Source organism: Nesoenas mayeri, assembly GCF_963082525.1.
Source record: "Nesoenas mayeri genome assembly, chromosome: 8".
Classification (NCBI taxonomy): Eukaryota; Metazoa; Chordata; class Aves; order Columbiformes; family Columbidae; genus Nesoenas; species Nesoenas mayeri.
Window position 1 is genome coordinate 16,112,726 of NC_137554.1, and position 12,263 is coordinate 16,124,988.

Consider the following 12,263-nt stretch of genomic DNA (forward strand, 5'->3'; position numbering starts at 1 on the left):
TAATTACCACAATCAGGAAAGCTGTCACAGCAAAACAATTGCAATGTCTCCATTCATTACATGTTGTGGAAAAAATATTTTGCTGTACTGTGTTTTCAATTTTCATTTACTTTCTATAAGATACAAACACAAGTCTGTTCAATCTGAAGTATATAGGCTAAGATGCAACTAAAATTAGAATGTGAGAGTGCTGATTGCTATATTAATCATTTGCTAGAAAAACAGATATGCAAGAGTGACATTTGTAACAGGAAATAAAGAACAAGAGAAAGTTTACACACTACCAGCTGCAAGAGATTACCAACTGTTACATCTGAAAAGAAAATAAGCCACCCACACTCATTAAGTGAAACCCAAAACTTAACGCATTTTGAGTCTCAGTATAAAATAAAACCTCAAAATGAGATCACAGTAAAGATTTCCTATGGCTCAAACACTTTTCTAAAACATCCTGCCTGCAAGTGAATGAAACTTCATTAGATATAAAACAGTATTTTTCAACCCAATTTTTTAATTCGGCTTTCATTGAATAACCTAAATTTTACAAGGTAAACAAAATCAAGTAAAACATGAAAAACTAACATAATTTCCTGCCTATCTCATCCTTTATTTATACGCATTACCTGCAGGGCTTTGTACTAAAAGAAAAACGGGCTTGAAAACAGTATTTTTAAAACAATAGAGATTAAAACAAGACTGCAATCTTCCCAAAGACAAGATAGTGATAACTCTCAGGAATCATTGTAAAAGCAGAGAACATAAATCACATTAGACATCTCCCACACTTGTACTGAAAATATACAAAAGGATTTGTGGGTAAGGTTTTTTTGTTCTAAAAAAAGAAAGGAAAAATAAAATAAAAAAAAAATAAAATAAAATAAAATAAAATAAAATAAAAACACACCACACAACCAAACACAGAAACACCACACTTTAGAATTTCTCACTTCTTCGTGTAACTATATTACTAAAAAGCAATACGGAAAAGTAAAGGCATGTTCCACATTTACTGCTTAAGAAAACAGGAAGCATAATACAGCTTCATGTCAATATATAGGAAGAAAACAACTGTCCTAAAAAACATCTTGTCATGGTCACAGACTAACATTTTCCATGTCAGAAAAGACATTTCTGAGGAATAGCAGATAAGAACATTAGGGCTTCTCCCATTAGCAATTAAATTTTATTGCCTAAGTTTAGATTTTTTGAAGACAGTTTCAAAAACTGACCACAGTATATGATAAGTAAGCTACTTACATCATTCTCAGTAATAAGACCAATGTAGTGATCAACAAAAAAATACATGGTTGAATAAGTAGCAATTTCATTGGTATGAAATAATTATCAGTTATCCTTGTTAGATTAGCTGTCCAAATTGCAGCTGAAACAATAGTGTTTCACGATATCATAACTTAATTTTGGAAGTAGGACACTTCAAAGTAAGCAGTTAATTTAATTGCTCTTAAAATAGCTGGTAAATCTTACTATTTATAACTGAAAAACTTAGCCAAATAAGTAATTACTGCATTTCATTGAAAAATTACATTTCTTTCAAAAAATTACCATAGTTAATGTTCAACCTTTTGCCAAAACAGCCTGCAAAGTCTTACATAGATTGTGCACTGCATATGACAGCTCAGGATGCAACTGAGCATGAGTGAAGTTTCAGTAAAACTAGCTATAAAGAGGTAATTTCATAAATATTAACTTTCAAAAATATAACTGCTATTGAATTGGAAAACGTACAGGTTGCTGTGCTGCTTCATCTTTCATTAGGTCTTCATAAACCTCCCCACCTTCATCTTCTCCATAGACACAATCATACAAATCCTCATCTTCATCAACACCAGTTTCACTGAAAGGAAAAGACAATTATAAAAGCTGTGCAGCACAGGCAAATTACCATCAGCTCTACAAGGGACTACTCCTCATAGGAAAAGATTTCTACAGTAAATAAACAGATTAATTAAGAAGAGGAGCTGCCTCTCCTTACTGCTTGGCATCCCACTGCACTGGGATGAGAGACACTGATACAGGTCTCTTTCCTGCCTAAAGAAAGGATTATCTGGGGTACAATACACTAAAGACTGCTGAGCCAGCAGCTGAGAGCCTTACCACTATACCATAAGCCAGTATCTTGATCACCTCATGACAATCTTCAGCTACCCAGAAATTATAAAAGCAACCTTTCAAACTGGAAAAACAGACAGTTCAACAAAATAGAGTATGCACACAAAGTGTCCTCCTATTACCCAGACTACAGAACTACCTAAGCATAAAGCCAATGCTCAACTCTACCCTCAGCTAATTCAGCTTCATTAGAGTCAGTTCTGTTGCAGTTTTGCCTACTTCACTCTAGGACTGTATCAAGCCCATAATATCTCTTTCACCCACGCTTCTTAGGGTATGTCTAGAAAAGAACGCTACAAGATACTAAAAGTAGTCGAGTCATAATAATCCAGAAACTTGATCTGATGTGCTGATAATTTTGAGATTTAATATGCTGGAAGACTAAAATGCCTTCAAGAAAAATAAACTGGGGATCAGTCTGCTAAAGCTAGGAAAGACAACCATTTCTGTAAGTGGATTGTCAGTACTCAAGAACAGGACATCAGAAGCCCTACTGGTAGAACTAATTATTTCAAAGAAATCTAAATGAGTGTGAATTGCTACCAAACAGCTGCCACATGGACTTCTCAGAAATACCAACCAAAATCACTATGTCTATAGTCAGGACTATATACAGAAATCAAGTGAATTTTTTATTTCTCATTAAATATGGGAGGCTTTTTGGTTTTGTAGTTTTTTGTTGTTCTTGTTTGGTTTTGTTTTGGTTCTTTTTTTGTTTGGTGTTTCGGTGGAGATTTTTTATGGGTTTTGGTGTGGGTTTGTTGGTTTTTTTAATCAAAGACATCAGAAAGATAAAGTAAGCAAGTGTTAAAAATTACAGCAGGTTGAATGATTAAAAGTATGTAGTTGGGGGATTCAACAGAAGACAGAAATTGCTCACATCCTTTCCTTTTCCAACAGATACCATTCCCTGGAACATCTAGAAAGCTCAGGTGCTCCAAAGTTAGTCTAACATTTCAGCTTGCACCAGTGACGATGGTGTGCTACCATTTCACATTAAACACTAGCAGTTGTGCCATAAGCAGCACAGACACACACCATTTTACCACCTGCGCTCCAGCGAACAAAAGCTGGCAAAAAAAGCAGAGTAAGGATAGAAACATTTAATTACTACTTCTCTTCCTGATGGAAACCCTTAAATTCATTCTAAATTCTTTAGACATCATTTAAACCCTAGGGACAATTAAATTAATTTTAGTCAAATACACTTGCTAATTAAGATAAACTAAAAAATGTGGGCCATTTGCATTATTCACTAGCACTTTTGTTTCTTGTGAAGAGAGAGTACTTCTCAAATTGCTTCCTCCACAACTGAGACAGCATGATCATATTTCAGTGAAGAGTGTTTGTAATTTGATACAAAAGAAGAGCTACAAATCTCTATTTCTTTGGTATGATTTGTTAAATCATTGTTTTGTTTTTAAACAAAAGATGGTCTCCCAATACTGAATTTGTATACCTATTTAAGAACTGATAGAAATATGATTTTCAAACAGTGCTAATGTCACCACATGTAAGAAATGAGAGCATCACCTCTAGCCCACTTGGGTCTCAGAGGAGTCAGCAACTCCCACCTTCTGCATGTTTAGCTACACAGAGTGAGAAGCAGCTGCGTATGAGACAGACAGCAGTAGGTAACAGGGAGAAGCTCTGCAGAGAAAGTGATAAACTGAGCGACACCAACCATGGTGAGCTTTCCCTTCTTTATGCGCAGTAAAGAAACAAACCCACGGTGTGAACTGCAGCTATTTCACTGCAAGGAAGCAAGTGACATACAACATGGACCAAGACAGAGCCAGATGAGCACTAGGGAGGTGAGCGCTGGTGAACTTTCAGTTTTGGGACAGCAAGCTCTGATCCTAGCTCTTGTACAACATGATTCCTACCTAATGGATCTTAAGATATCTCAAGCATAGGATACAAGAGTATTCCTGACAATTTTTTATGCCTAGATGTATTTAGCTCACCAGTCTGCAAAATATAGTTGCAGTCCAGCATTCAATACTATACAGTATGTTCATGTCTATCTTGTCTGTACCTCAAAGCCATTGTGAAAATTGTCAATAATTAATAATCCTGCAAACATTTACCCAGATAGGTAAATGCATCCATATGAAGAGTGATATTGATTTTTAGGGAAATTACCTACTTGAATTATGATCCAAACACACATTTTCATTGCAAGTTCAAGACAATTTCCTTGGGTCCCTTACGACTGATAGTACAATTCTATGAAAGCACTCTCATAGTACAGACAGATAATCTAAAAACACATTTGTGAGCCATTTTGCTACCAGCACCCTCTATGAAACGTGCTTCCTTATATATACAAATGTATTACAATCATTCAGGTAAGCTTTGAGAATTAATTCTTCCTGGTCAGCATAATGGCTAACAAAACTTTTTTAAAATCAAATAGCTAGCATGCAACTGAAAGCCAAAATGTATAATTTAATTAGAGATTTACAACATACTCTATTAAATCAGGAAGAGCTTTGTAGATATCTTCATCATCAATACTTTCTTCTGTAGGGAAGGGTCTGTAGAAAGAAAAATAGCATAAGTTATAGACAGCACTAGCCTAATCACATAGTGGGGTTGGTTTTTTTTGGTTTCTAAATTTTTTACATAGATTACTCTATGTTAATGTGTTTGTAGGTTCCCCTCTTTCTCTACAGAACAGTATACATTGTATCTAGATTTCTATATATTAATTGATACTTAATAAAAGACCCTACTAGATTGGGTTATAAATCATTACTAACAAACATCACTGTCACTTTTTCAACTGAGAATATTAACTACTATTTACCACAGGCCATGGATTACAGGACCGGCTAGGGAATTTTGTCTGTGTTTAAAGAACATCACCCATTCATATACAACAAAACCACTGAATCAAGCTTTTCAAATTATGTAGAACACCAAAGCATGAAGTCTTTCACCTTCTCTCACAGCTCACAATTATAGTTCATGAGGTTAGGTTTGGTTGGGGTATTTTGGTTTCTTTTTAAAATGAAAATCTCACAAACTTGACAGTTTTGTTGATATTTAGAAGGCCAAAAAAAAAAAAATCTCATTTGTCTTTACACAGGTTAGCACTGCATCTGCATCAGTCTGACTTGCAATCCATTGTCACAATTACCATACAAGTTCTGTGATACTAACCATGCATTTGTTCACCTCATGTTTCACCACAAAAAGTAAATGTAGTTTAGGCACTTCAGTAAGCATACCAGAGATAGAAGGTACCCTTCGGAACTCCTCAGAGGTCCAGAGCCTTGCTTAGCTGTCCACTGGGCAGTCTGGTTTACAACCAGAAAAGTTCTTACTGGGGGACACTGCCTATACTGCCTCTTACAACTTTTCCAAAGAGCATCATGCAAGAGGCCCACCATTCACCAGGGCAATAACATACCTTATTCCTGTGCCTAATGCAATAGGAGTGCGAGAAAGTTTTGAAAGTGTTTCTATCACCTAGAGAAGAATAAAACAGAAACTATTATTAGTTGTAGAACAAAGCAATAAAACATTTTGTTCTCTATTGTTTAATTATCAGCAAGACCATTTTACATGGAATTATGCAGACAGAGAATCTGGCTGTGCCAAACACTGAGCACACTGAATGTCCATGGATTTCCCATGAGCTGGTCTTCAGTGCTTTTGTGCTGAGGGATGTTATGGGAACACAAAGAGAGGAAAAGGGAAATCTCTTCTTTAGAAGTTTCAGCACAAGTAAAAGCCATTTGAAGTGGATTTTAAAACAGGTCATATGTGTCACAAATTATACATTCAATATGCAATTTGACTTGGATGTAATTGCAATCAAATTTTATCTTACAGACTCCTTTGAAGACTTTTTTTTTTTTTCAATTTTATCTCCAGAAAGAAAATCAGAACGTATTAATTTGAGCTTTTCCAAACACCAGCCAGAAGAGGGAGCCAAATGCCAAACCAGCAGAACACCACATCTCGGGGCTGGCTTGCAAAGGGAACGTAATCTCTTATTAGCCAAACAATTAAAGAAGCTGCACATTTGAACCCATAAGCATTATTTCTTTTTAGAAGATGGCAGCAGTCTGTAATCTCCTGTAAGTGCTCAAGAGTATACAATAAGAGAGAAATAGAACACTAGGGAAAGTAGAATACACATACACATGGTCACACAGATGGGAGTTATTTTGCTGTCAGCTACCATAACACAAGACCAACTTCTACTCTGCCTATTATGTCCTCTGTCACAAATATTTTCTCTTATTTTGAGCACTATCAGACTGGCAAGCCTTATTTGTTAGAGAGAGAAAAAGAGCCAAATTACACCCTGCTCAAATTTCCATACTTCCAATTACAAGGTTCCCCTGAACTTCCCAGAAGTTTCAGGTTGGGTCTTTACAAATTCAATTCTGTATTAAACTGAAGTGAAATCTGAAAATAAGTTTTTTATCAGTAGTATCAAAATTCAGTACAGCAATTCTGTGTTCCATGGGCAGTTGGGAGTAATCTCTACAATTAAAATTCTTTATTTTTGAAGTTCTAATTACAAGACTAACCTGACCATAAAACACAGAGTTAAAAGCACATCTCTCAAAGGAAGGACAATGACATGTTTACACAGGAGAATGGCAAAGTAAAAACCACAGAATAATCCCCAGCTACAGAGCTTAAAATGAAACTACAAAGCCTCCAAAGTGAACCAGGTCCCATATGCAGATGAACAAAATTCAAAATGAACTATGTGATATTACTCCTGTGAAAGGAGCACTGAGTTCATTTAATCTGCTGTGAAAATTAATGTCAGAGAAAATGTCGGTTTGCCTTACAGAAAATTCAACAAATAATAAAAATAAATAAGCCAATAGATGTGGGCACCTAAATAATCAAAGGTATGGGTACATTAATTCTCATTTAACAGAAGAACTGCAGTACAGCCTAGAATAAGTGTTGGAAACTGTGAATAGAAGATGACTGAATAAACCATAAAGTTAATTAAAAACTATTTCACATTAGTCAAAAAGAAATATATATATATTCCTTTTAACAGTCTGCTGTTTCAGGGAAGTTCTGGTTTCTGTACCAGACAAGAACCTGTCTCTGCATAACTGCAAGAATCCCAGTGCAGGATGGTAAGAACTGCTAAGCCACGTGAGACAAGACTCTATAGAAGTTAATTGAAAATTCAATAGCTTGCAAATTGTGCTGTTCTGACAGATTGGTGAACATTGATTGGAGATATCATAGGAAAAGAGGTTTAATGATTATCGAAACAGAGAGGGGTAAGTCTGGTGAACTAAATATCCCTTTCGTGTTTCAACGTGTTATTTCCCAGCACACGGAAATCTTCTTGCAAAATATTACACCCACACAAACCCTTTTCCTTAGAGGGATTCTCACTTTTATCCAGCATAATTAAACCCAGCAGAAGTATGGCTTACTCTTTACAGCTAATTATGATTGCCTCAAGATAATACTAAAGAGATCTGTACCAAAAAAATTTTTGGGAAGGTAACTCACAATCACACATGAAACTACCACTTTCTGGTCAACACACTATTTTAACATCACATGCTTGTAAATACATTTGCTCTAAGATCAAGTGAGGCAAGAACAGATTCTCCTTCTACATGACGTTTCAGATCTTTGCTTCTGAGCCACTGCAGAACTCTTAAGAGCTCCAGAATTTCTTGGTCTATACAGAAGGTCACAGTTCTGTATGGGCTGAGTTGTCAGAAAAACAGTAACAGTTTCAACAGACATTCATCAAAACAATACAACTAAACCCAGCAAAATGTCTGACTTTCAAACCAACAAAGATTCTGGTGTTTTTCAGAACAGTGCTATTCTGAATCCCTATATATTTGATATGATGGAAGCTATAATATAGTGCAATTTTGAACTCCAAAATTACAGTGTACCATACACGTGAAAATCCATAACATTCAATTTAATGCTTTTCATGAGCTTTTTTTTTTTCCCTTGTTCTCTTCCTTTCAGCAGAGCTTTAATCCGTTTTACACATTTAGCCCTAAATGATTCCCCAGTTCTCTTCCACAACAAGGACTCAGACAGATGCTCCTGTACCTTAGAATGAGGCTAAACTCATCTTGGCTTAAGTGCAAAAGTAGCACGCCTTGCTTGTACAAAGTCCAGAACAACAGGGCTTCCAGGGCTGGCTCTGCAAGAAACAAATGTACGAAGAGCTGCAGAGCCTTTGCACACACATTGTTAACAGGAACAGGTAGTGAGAACTACGTACCATGTAAAGATTCGTATTTATGCGCTGGCTAGCTATGACACATGAAAAAAGAAACACTTATATTCCAAAACATCCTGCAATGACTACATCCCCTCATACTGGAACACTCAGTAACTCTATGACTTTACTGCAGTGAAGCTGAACCTGGGAGATGCCAGCAAGAGACTTTCAGGCATAAAAGGAAGCCCCACCTGCACCCACACCAACAGAGTTCCTTTGCACTGACTAATGCTGTCAGACAGAGACTAAGCAAGTCTTTAGAAGTCACATAGAAGCCACACTTGCTTCAAGAAAATGTGAACATCCAAGTTGGTTTATCAGTATATAGCCAGCTTATGCAAAATATGATACAAAATTCAAATCTCCGGCCCTGCAAGAGGAAGTGCATATCAGCCCACAGCCTGGCAAACGGCTCTGCTCCTCAGTCATGTCTCAGGCACAGCTGGGAAGAGCAGTGGGCTTGCACTACACATTAACTTTTTATTTCATTCATTTCTCTAACAGCAGGCGGTTTTTGGCTTGGTATTTATTATTGTTTCTTGTGACTTAGTGTTGCAGGTCAGACTCCCCAGTTTATGTAAGCACTTTCGCATTCCTTGCCAAAACGTTATTTTGTAATTTCTTGCAGCCATACTCTTCAGTAAATCACATCAGATATTCCTACACACACTTACAGCAGCAGTACACTAGAGGGACTATTTTACTTATTTCTGTAGCAGTGGTATGTCTAAGTTTAAAATGTGTCTTATTAGGCATTTTTGTGGAGTCACTTTTTAGTCTTGTTTCTTAAAAAATATCTTACAAATCACATAGTTCAAGACCAGACGAAGCATGTTTTAAAAGTACTTTTCCACTTTTAAAAGAAACAGAAGTAATTTTACGACTCAACTGTCTCCCCAAACAGGCAACATTTCCTTGCTATTGACAGCTGCTGTCAGGACTAGAGCCATATTTATATTTCTGATGTTTACCTCAACTGAAAACATGAAGTGATCAACAAATGTTGATGGCAAACAATTTCATAGTTTATGCCAATAAAACCTAAAAAACCTCACTTGTGGGGTAGATCTTCAAAGTAGTTGTTTCCACGTATGCACTTAAATCACAATATGTTCTTCCAAGACACAGTAAAAGTCACAAAGAATCTACACTTGTATTATGTATCAAGTCTTTTTTCCAAAATCTGGGCTTGGTATTTTGAGTATTGCATTGTGTTGAAAACTTAGCTTTATTGTCTCCCTCAAAGTGAATTTATTTAGCAGGTACATAGAAACAGATTAGCATAACATAAAGCAATTATTTGCCAAGGCAAAATACTTCCAATACCAACCTACTTTTTTACATGCTATGATACTTTTTGTTAAACGTACATGAGTTTCTTCCCAAACAGATCCTACTTCACTGTGTCAAATTGGGGGAGAATCTTCAGTTATTAAGGAAAATAAATCCTTCAGAGACCTGATAAACTCCTTGGCTATGGTCTGTCTCGCCGCCAGTCTCTGGGTTGAAAGGATGATCTGGAGCATCCTTACGTTCAAGAAGACCTTAGATCTCTAAAAAAATGCCTACAATGCCCCTTATCAACTGACTTTGAAATAGTTGTGTTTGGTTTGCTGACTTCCAGTTGCATAAAATATAGCTGTGTAAACAGTATATAAAAAATAATACCTGGTTTGCATGTAGTTTTAACTACTTTCAAGCAAAGAGAGCTCAATGGTTGCATAAGACTGATTTAGGCACCACCATGTCCAAGGAAACTACAGAGCTGCTATGTGCCATCTCAGAAAAGCGAGGATACCTGTATTTTACTATAAAGAAAGGATGTTTTTCTGACCACACTTGACAAAACCCTAGCATCCCTCACTTTTCCATGCAATATTAGAATAATTATCTATTGTCATTTCAAGAATCAATTCCTTCAAAAGCCTGTCTTGACCACACTCAAATTTCCATTGGCAAAGAACGCACTTGCTCATTTAATACAGGATACATTATACAAGGGAAATACTATATTCTGTTCTGCATCATCTTCCAGCTGACTTTCAAGTAAAATTTATCAGCAAGACAATCATGATTATGAAGTAGTTAGACATACCCTAGAATATTTATCAAGGCTACATTACATTTCCTGTGTTTTTTATTCCTTGCCTCATAACATGATAAAATTGATTGAAAGAAGAACATATTGGTTTTGACATTACAAATATCAAAGGGTTTAATCTAGTAGAAGTTCATCTTAGAATATTTTAGCTACTCATATTAAGAGTATTGAAAGGTAAGAACTCTTGAAATATGTACGTGCATATATTAATTAACTGGATATATACATACACCACCCAGACCTATGGGCAGATTATGAAAAACAAAAAGCTAATGCAAGTAGAAATCCAATGTTCCTAGAGAAAATGAAGACATATACACTCTGTATCACTATGGTAAGGCTCTTACAAGGCCAGTTCCAAGTGTCTTATATGCAAAATACTTCAAAGGCAGAACTGCTACTCATGCCCACATACTGAGTGAGATTTCATTAAGCTATTTTCAGTCATACATCAGATTGAAGTGGGGAGAGGAGGGCGTGAGAAGAGAAGAAGATAAATCATCATTTTGCATATCTGTCACTCAGAGATAAAATTGCTATAAATGAACATATTCTCATATTCTCAAATACCTTATGTTAAGAAGAAAGATTTATCATTTGCTACCTTGCAGTTTTCCAGGCCATGGACAACCCTGGATCAATACTTCATTTGGTGGGGCAGCGGGGGAAGGAGAAGGGAGCAGGGAACACATCTTAATATTTTACTATAAACCATCACTAACTTTTAAACCAAAAGACCTCTAGGAACTGTTACACTACATTTGCATTTAACTTGGCTGACAGATGTGAAAAAGTACATGTAGCCAGACAACTCCAGGGCAATTACACAGCTGCTAATCTAATGAGCATATTATTCCAAGTAAAGGGTGTTCATAAGTTAAATTGAACGTTTTCTCTCTATCTGCCTTGTTCTGGTATCATGTTAGTACTGTGCGTTGGTTCAGGTGAGTTTTAATCAAACCACAAGCCTCTAGGGAAGGAGAAAGATGAGAGATTTTCAAAAAAAGGCAAAATAAAAGACAGAAGGGCGGGGAGAGATGGCCTAAAAGCAAACCCTTTATTTCACATAGTGGCACCCCTAACGGGCCCTTAAAAACAAACAGCAAAATTCAAATATCAACTATGCAAATAAGCCTCTAATAAATACTGCTATGGCATACATTCAAGTGTTGAAATCATACTGACACAAACACGTGGAAGACAATTTACAGCCTTGGCACCCACACCAACATCCCCTTAGGAACACAACAGTCTGCAGATCTCCACCAAGTAGAAATGTAATAGCCTGGGTTTGATTACAGAGGTGTCACATATAGCTGAAAACTGATTTTCACTTCATTCTAATAATTAAGTCCAAGCTTTAGGTGTAGAGCAGCAATTGCTGCAATCCAAAGCAAAGTCATAAATGTACTTTCCACAGGGATAATCACCAGCTGCAGGATGCTGCCTGTTTCCTCACTGACATCACCTTCAGCTACCCATATTCTGGCATCTCTCATCATCCATGTCCATTCTTCCATTTCCACTGAGCTACATCCTCAGGAAATACACCTGTAGACCACTCCATCTTTCCCATCAAGACTTAACACTGGCTCAGTAGCAGTAAAGAAAACAGCCCAACTGTCCCAGGGAACCAAAGCAGAGAAATTCACATCCCTGAGTCAGGAGCCTCCAAGCAAATCCAAAATAAAAGCCAAGACAAAAACCTCCTGGGTGTTTCTTCTTTCTGCTTGTAGATAAGCTAACTACAGAGATGAAAACTGCTGGGACTTCAAAAGC

At 36.6% G+C, this 12,263-nt stretch overlaps 1 protein-coding gene across 1 annotated transcript in view; it reads right to left on the reverse strand.

Annotated features, from left to right (window-relative positions):
- VAV3 (vav guanine nucleotide exchange factor 3) overlaps positions 1 to 12,263 on the reverse strand; it is a gene marked incomplete at its 5' end in the record, with an annotated part of 160,456 nt that overhangs the window by 95,469 nt on the left and 52,724 nt on the right. The window contains 3 exons of the mRNA XM_080348607.1: positions 1,747 to 1,855; positions 4,605 to 4,670; positions 5,549 to 5,607. Of these exons, the coding sequence (XP_080204733.1) occupies positions 1,747 to 1,855; positions 4,605 to 4,670; positions 5,549 to 5,607 (234 nt within the window). The remainder of the gene's footprint in view (positions 1 to 1,746; positions 1,856 to 4,604; positions 4,671 to 5,548; positions 5,608 to 12,263) is intronic.